The 8,124-nt window shown below is 40.4% G+C and overlaps 1 protein-coding gene across 9 annotated transcripts in view; it reads right to left on the bottom strand.

Moving 5' to 3' along the window:
- Positions 1–223: 223 nt before the first annotated feature.
- The window catches only part of zc3h18 (zinc finger CCCH-type containing 18), a 40,914-nt gene continuing 33,013 nt past the window's right edge, over positions 224–8,124 (bottom strand). For 3 of the 9 annotated variants that reach the window (XM_038705415.1, XM_038705414.1, XM_038705412.1), the window contains 8 exons: positions 7,898–8,008; positions 7,545–7,553; positions 7,188–7,396; positions 6,765–6,979; positions 3,715–3,822; positions 3,375–3,474; positions 2,710–2,806; positions 224–826 (listed from right to left, as the gene is read on the bottom strand). In XM_038705415.1, the coding sequence (XP_038561343.1) occupies positions 598–826; positions 2,710–2,806; positions 3,375–3,474; positions 3,715–3,822; positions 6,765–6,979; positions 7,188–7,396; positions 7,545–7,553; positions 7,898–8,008 (1,078 nt within the window). In that variant the 3' untranslated portion in view covers positions 224–597. The remainder of the gene's footprint in view (positions 827–2,709; positions 2,807–3,374; positions 3,475–3,714; positions 3,823–6,764; positions 6,980–7,187; positions 7,397–7,544; positions 7,554–7,897; positions 8,009–8,124) is intronic. The other 6 variants (XM_038705411.1, XM_038705416.1, XM_038705417.1 and 3 more) reach the window with 6 other exon arrangements.

The following is an 8,124-nucleotide window of genomic DNA, read 5'->3' as shown; positions in this document are numbered from 1 at the left end:
AAAAAAAGAAAAGATGCAAGAGAGAACAAGATAAAAGGGGGCAGAGAAAAACAGACAAAGTAGGATTCAATGTGTATAAATCTGTTACTCATCACACCACATAAGGAAGATGCTTCCTTTTCACTGAATGAACAGAGTAAGCAGCAAGTGATCAAATGCACCTTACTACCCTTCTGTTTCTGTACTGTGAAGTCTACACAAAGTACTGTGAAGTCTACACAAAGTACACTCCATTCCTGAGACGTCCCTCCCTCACCAGATGCCCAAACATTTCCTCCTGTTTCTCGTTGATGAGGAAATCAAAGACTTTTAAGGGGAGCTAAACTCGGGCATGTGGGAGTGAACAACCCTCTAGAATGGAGCAGAGGCAAACCTCTGTCAGGGCAAACAAGCAGAAGATGGTTTTTGTGGTGGCCACTTCCTGTTCACTTACACAATAGCCTTTATACATGAACCAAACAACATTTTTACATGTCCATTGAAGGCAGGGAAAAAACGCTCCATCCCATGACCCTCACTGTTGCCCCGGCTCACGAGGCCACGCAGGCAGGCAGGCAGACAGACTGGCAGGCAGGCGAACAGATGAGGAACAGGCTTTTATTTGGTGGGGATCTTTGCTCGTTTCCGGGCGATGGCGTCCTCCACAGCCTTAAGCTGTTTCAGCAGCTCCTCACGGCGGGACAGTGTGTTGCTGGGTTTGTTGGAGCCCGAACCTGAGCCTGAGCCCGAGCCAGTGGCTGAAGGGAAGTTCGGGGTGGCCGGCTTGCCTGATGGCGCAACTGGGCCTTTCCCAGACGACTTAGGTGGTGGTGACAGAGGACGTTTTCTGAGGAAGAGCAGTAAGAATTTTGGTCACACTTTTGCACAAGTCATGCATGTATGAAGTGACAGAACAAAAAGAGAAAATAAACAATTACAAAAACAATAAAAATAGCTGTTGTCATCAAATATGGGTGAAAAAGTGTCAGAGGTCTATTGTCTCATTGGCTTCTTACAGCAATGATAATAATAATAATAATAATAACTATTAAATATTTACAGAATTTATTATTGGCACTGGTGATTTATTATTCTTTTCAACACTGTCAACAAATAAAAAACACAACCAACAATGAGTTGATCCTACTACTAACAAGTATTGTGCATGACACACAAAGCCTGAAATATCTTCTTCCTCTGTGCCCCACAGCTCAACTGTTGTCCAAAAACTATTAAAAAAACACATTAACAGGCCACACTGATGCACTGAGTGACACACACACTTCACGTCACTTATTTTGACTTAATCCCACACACTTAATCCCACACACATCCTGCTGTTGGAAACACTCATTTGAGCACATGTGTATTAATGCACAGCAACTGCACTGTTTCCTCCTGGATGAGGAACCAGCTGTTTAAACTAAGCCTAGTTGTAACATAAATATTTACTACATAGATACTCATCTCGAAATGAAAACAGGTTTCACCACACAAACTCCTCTTATCTAAAAATAAGTTGCTACTAAATGTTTATGCCTGACCTGACATTTAGTATTGAAGTAAATTGGGAGGAAACAAAATTTCACAAGAACTATCAGAGTAAATGAGTAATTGGTCAAGCTAAGTTAGCATAATCAAACATTTATATTTATATTTATATTATATGCACAATTAAAAGAAATTCATATGCAATTGTAAAATACATACTTGAGTGCAAAACTGCTTCATAGTATGGTCAAAAAGATAAAAGCTCAGGTTTTTGCACCAATTTAATAGATGCTTTCCACCTAAAAATGCAACAAGACTAAAAAAACCTAAAACCAGAAGAAAATAATTTATTAAGCATGAATAATAAATGACCTACACAACCTGAAAGAAAACATCTCTTGCTGTTTGCGTTTCCTGACAAGACATGTCAGATGTAGCGCAGGAGGGGACATACTGAACAAAGTAAAATCTGTAGGCTGTTCAGTCGACTACCATGATGTCACCTCATGTAACTAGAGACGGTACGTCGTCAAAAAACACAGAGCACGTTTAGTGTTGCTCTAAAATGCAACCATTAAAATCACAATGAGATAGCCCTAAGCAGCCAGCCACCTGGAGTCACAACAGTCTCGTAAACTGATGCGAGTGTGCATTTATGTAGTTTAACTATTCCCATCACTGTTTACAAGACTTCATGACTTAAGAAAGCTAACGCAACCAGCTTTCATGTACATTTTCTTTTAGAGTGAGCATTTTAGGTTGAAAAAACTGTTTGACTGTGAGATTCCCACTTGACAGAGCTTCAGAGATGACGACAAATGCAAAAATCAATAAACTCAATATGACTAAAAATGTGTCATTTCTATCTAATTCACACCTAAGCACCATTACAAAGCACCTTTTGCATGCTGGGGAATTTGTGCCAGTGAATATTGCGACACGTGCAGAGATGGTGTAACTGCTGTGGCAGGTTCCTCATTTTGTCCAAACATTTGCGGTCAGGCAAACTTCATGCCCTGAAAACCTTTCCATGATTGGCCATTGTAAACACAATCATTGCTTGCAATAATGATGATGTGTCAGAAACAGCTGACTTGAGAATTTCCACACTTCCAGCTAAAATCCCTTATTATTATTTTTTTCTTCTATTTTTGACTTGTTTTTGTGACTGTTGTTGTATGATGAAGTGTTAGTGGATACATGTCACAGTCCTACAGCAATGCTGAAGGTTGCACCAACCTGTCTCCCTGGGGGGGCATTGGTCGGGGCCCTTGGCCTCTGGGCCGATCCATTCGAGGGGAAAGCGGGGGTCTGCCAGGTATTCTTTTATCACGGCCTGAAAAACACCAGTTAGAGTTATTGAAGCTGTTAGGACTTAATAGTTTTAAGGTATGGCTTCTTTTTGCTAAGAGTTAGTTAAAATACACATTACTGTGGTTCTGGAGACTACACAGTTGTTAAAGCAACATTATGCAACTATATTACCTTAATAACAGCTTTTTGAAAAGCATTTTGATGGTACACTGAAGGGAGAATTAAAAGTTCTCAACAAAAACATTTGGCTCTTAAGCTCTTAAATTCTCCGCTATGTACACTACAAAGATACAGTAGTGTATAATCAGCATAACTTTGATTACACACACGGAAGATTAAATAACAGACTAAGAACTGACTCTAGAGGGAGGACCACATTATTCAACTTTACTGCCAGAGCCATTCACACACATCATAACCCATCAATGTCAGAGATCGACAAGAGCAAATACCTGATTTAATTCAACTGTTATACATTACATATACATTCAACCCATATATTGGTCTAGCTATGGTGTGTGTTTGTGTGAAACAGTAAACGATGTGTGACAGTGAACAGATGTGTTTGCTGTTTTCAGCACATTTCTCACCTCTGTCTGGAGACACGGTCATTCTCTTGCTGGGGGGGGAACTTGGCCTGTCTTTGTCTGAAGGCATGTATCTCTTCCTGTTGCCCTTATCTCCCTGCTGCTGGAAAATGACAGGACATGTGGAATTGAATGCAAGAAACAAGATCAACCTACTTATTTATTCCACATCTAAGTGCAACAAATAAATAAATAATAATCACCCGGACAATCACAAGTACAATTTAAGTAATTTGCAGGTAGATTTAGCCAGTGCTCTTCACAGTAAATGTCTGCACATTGTGTAGCATGGTCAACACAGATTTTGAACATTTTGAATATTTATTGATAAACAGAATTAAACCTCTCTGAATGTTGGCCTTTGAGTCATCAACAAGCTCTGTCCCGAGAACTGATAAGCTTTCCCCGAAGAACCTCTGCTGTCCCATGACCTTTGCAGGACTCGAGGTCGCTAATGGAAAGTGAATGACAATTTCTTGATTTACGACAGGCTTGTAAGAACTCACAGAGCATGAACAACAAAGGTTGATAGACAAAGGCCAAAGTAAACAATCTAAGTAAGTATCTTGTTTAAATGTAAGCGGTATGTGGACAGTTGTAGGGGTGGTGAGACGGCCCGGCGTGGGGTGCCTGAAAATGTTCTTTATTTTTCAAATCTCAATGTTGACAGGTATGGTATTTTGCCAACGTTAACGACAAAGCAAGCTGAGGTTAACAAGTCAGCTACAACCCAGCCACACTGCATGCAGACAGCGCCAGAAGACAAAGCAACCTGAAAACGGCAAGCCAGCCAATCTACCAGCCAGACCAGCTGATGTTATCCACTCAAGACAGAATTTTGCTTTGTTAGCTAGCTTGCAATTAAACATTCTAACTGTATCTAACATTAGCCAGCAAAAAACAATATATATACTGCCTTGCAGTACTGCTTGCGTGAATTTAGACTTTGTGTTGAACAGTTCTAAGTTAACATTAGATAGTGTTGCACACTGTTGGAGGTGTGGGGAAGCAGAAGAGAAGGCACTCGGGAGCACAAATAGACGTCACGTTCTTTGGATTTTCCCAGAAAAACATCTGTCTACAGTCGTCTACACAGAAATCAGTCCACAGGCTGTTACAGGCACCTGAGAAAGTTGGGAAGGTCTAATTTCTTAAGTTACGTTACAATCTGTTCACACTTTGGCAGTACAACACAATTAATAAATGTAAATTGCTTCACATTCTTACATCTGGCATCATTAAAAAAGTTTTATTTTAGACTGGACTGTAAACATTAGCACTAGGCAAACTATTAGTTCCAAACATTCTAGCCAATATACAACAAATCAAGCTCATAATATATTATACAATGATGTGAAAGTGTTTGCCCCCTTCCTGATGTTTTTGCATGTTTGTCACACTGAAATGTTTCAGATCATCAAACAAATTGAAATTAGACAAATATAACACAAATAAACAAAATGCAATTTTTAAATGAAGGTTTTTATTATTAAGTGGGAAAAAAATCCAAACCTACATGGCCCTGTGTGAAAAAGCGATTGCCCCAGCTGTCTCTACCTACACCCAGGCCTGATTATTGCCACACCTGTTCTCAATCAAGAAATCACTTAAATAGGACCTGCCTGACAAAGTGAAGTAGACCAAAAGATCCTCAAAAGCTAAACATCATGCTGCAATCCAAAGAAATTATTTAAGTAAAGTAATTGAGATTTATTAGTCTGGAAAAGGTTTTAAAAGCCATTTCTAAATCTTTGGGACTCCAGCTAACTACAGTGAGAGCCATTATACACAAATGGCAAACATGGAACAGTGGTGAACCTTCTCAGGAGTGGTTGGCCAACCAAATTACCACAAGAGTGCAGCGATGACTCATCCAAGAGGTCACAAAAACCCCCACAACATCCAAAGAACTGCAGGCTTCACTTGCCTCAGTTAAGGTCAGTGTTCGGGACTCCAGCATAAGAAAGAGACTTGGCAAAAATGGCCTGCATGGCAGAGTTCCAAGACAAAAACTACTGCTGAGCAAAAAGAACAAAGGCTTGGATAAGTTTTGCCAGAAAATGTCTTGATGATCTCCAAGACTTTTGGGAAAAGACTCTGAAGTCTGACGAGACAAAAGCTGAACTTTTTGGAAGGTGTGTGTCCCATTACATCTGGCGTAAAAATAACAGCATTTCAGAAAAGGAACATCACACCAACAGTAAAATATGGTGGTAGTAGTGTGATGGTCTAGGTCTGTTTTGCTGTTTCAGGACCTGGAAGACTTGCTGTGGTAAATGGAACCATGAATTCTGCTGTCTACCAAAAAATCCTGAAGGAGAATGTCCGGCCATCTGTTTATGACCTCAAGCTGAAGCACACTTGGGTTCTACAGCAGGACAATGATCCAAAACACACCAGCAAGTCCACCTCTGAATGGCTTAAGAAAAACAAAAAGAAGACTTTGGATTGGCGTAGTCAAAGTCCTGACCTGAATCCAATCGAGATGCTGTGCCATGACATGAAAAACGGTTATGGCTTGAAAACCCTCCAAAGTGGCTGAATTACAACAATTCTGCAATGCGTGGGCCAACATTCCTCCACAGCGCTGTAAAAGACTCACTGCCAGTTATTGCAAATACTTGCAGTAGTTGCTGCTAAGGGTTTGGATTTTTCCCCCCATAATAATAAAAACCTTGATTTAAAAACTGCATTTTGTGTTATGTTTGTCTAAAATTTTTATTTGTTTTGAAACATTTCAGTGTGACATGTGTAAACAAATAAGAAATCAGGAAGGGGGCAAACACTTTCACACCACTGTATCTAATATAAATCAAATATTAAAAGCAAAAATAATTTTACTTTTACTTTTCCAGTTATTGCGAACTGCAGTGGATTAATGAACTTAATACTGACAGCTTAATTGGCTGTAGGGCTGACTGGTATCTGTGCCACCTCTCTGTTATTTAATTACTTTTATTCTAGCCTTTATTCTGATAAAGGCTGTTTTTGTTAGGATAGGCTGTCCTCTTTCCAAGCATTGATGTACATCAGTGCTTGGAAAAACAAAGACTCCTTCTCCTGCCCATCACATCCCAGCTGCCATACATTGATAACCACTGCGTGTACAGCACATCCGCTGTGTGGGACAGGTGTCCAATATTAAATGCAATTTTTTACTCCTAAATTTCTTCACAAAAATACTTGCATTTCTCATTACATTGTTGAGTGTTTAAGTTCATGCCTTTAAGACAAAAAAATTGCAGTAAGTTTATCTAGCTTATCTCAACTTCTTAGCACATAAAACCAAAACCCTGTCTGTGAGACTTGTGACTACCAATTTTAAAGAGAAAATGTCTTTTGTAAATTTGGGTAAAGAGACCCGTTAAATTGGAAAAAAGGAGCAACAGTTACCTTGTTGAGCAGGGTGAGTTTGATATCTTTGTGGGAACCTGAACCTCCGTAGCTTCCTGGGGGGCCCATGGTGCCGGGTGGGGGATGCACAGGGTGGCCACCCCTGCTACCAGGTCCTGATCTGGGTATGGGGTTGCCTCCTCGAGGTGGGGCATCAGATTGGTCAATTTTCCTGCGGTCCTCCCTAAAGGGTTCATCTTTCTTTGATGGTCTCTCTGTGATGGACAGGAAAATATGGGAACAAATAAACCATGCAGTGCTAATCATCAGTCCTATATTTACCATTTATAGAAAAGAAAAGAAAAAAATCAATAAAATATTAATTAGATAATTAATATTTTTTTTATTTTTGTACTAGACAAATTCTAGGTATAGGTATGTTATGCTGTCTTGTATCAGTCCTGCTTTGTTGCCAACACTAACCCCTGTTTTTGTCTCTGCCATGTGGAGGCCGGTCCCGCGCAGGCCCTCCTCGCTCCTTGCGGGGGTGATTTGGTGTGGGAGAGCGGGAGCTGGCAGAGGACACTGGGCTGGCCAGATCAGCATACATGTCATCCGAGTCTGCACTACGAACAGAGCTGCTGCTGGACGACGCTGATGACACGGATGAAACGCTGCTCACGCTCAGCGATCTGTGGCAAGAAACAATAGCCATGAGCTGCTGATTCTTCAGCAGTCACACAGGACACATAACTGGGACTGACTGAGTTCCAACATGCCCACATGTCTACACACACACACGGCATGCACTTTGCACACACTGAAAAATAATTCTCATACCTGGATTTCCTAGAGTTTCCCAGAAGAGACAGCACATGAAAGCAAGAGAGAACATGATGGAATCCAATTGGGCAGGTTGAAAAAGTTAAAACAGGGACAACTCTTTAAGATTCATCAAGCATCCTGTTTTATGTCCATCTCTCACATTTGTGTGTAAGAGATACTATAATTAACAATTATACACATGTTCTGTATCCATTTGCTTGTTATTTGCTTGTTATTAAATAAGGTCATTATATAATAAGATCAGAAATACCACTTATAATGCAATACATGATCAACAACATCTCTTTATAAGAAAGTTCTTGGCAAACTGCAGTACTGATGACAGTGAGTCTTCACTGGGCGAGTACCTGGATTTTCTGGATCCAGAGCGAGAGAGGGAGTTGGAGGAGGATCTGGATCTGGAGCTAGAACCACTATAACTGCTACCACTTCCACTAACACTCCCACTCACAGTTCGCCTGGAAGAGACAGACAGAGAAGTAGTAAATGATAATGAACCTGGCTCTGAGTTTTTAAATAATAAGGTTTATAAACCAACCATTACAGGTGCATTTCTCTACTAACTTAAACGCAG

The sequence above is a fragment of the Micropterus salmoides genome, unplaced genomic scaffold (genome assembly GCF_014851395.1).
Source record: "Micropterus salmoides isolate LMB-PRFRI ecotype aquatic unplaced genomic scaffold, ASM1485139v1 Ms_hic_scaffold_8, whole genome shotgun sequence".
Lineage (NCBI taxonomy): Eukaryota > Metazoa > Chordata > Actinopteri > Centrarchiformes > Centrarchidae > Micropterus > Micropterus salmoides.
The sequence above is the reverse complement of the archived record's forward strand: the minus strand, read 5'-3'. Positions and strand labels throughout refer to the sequence as shown.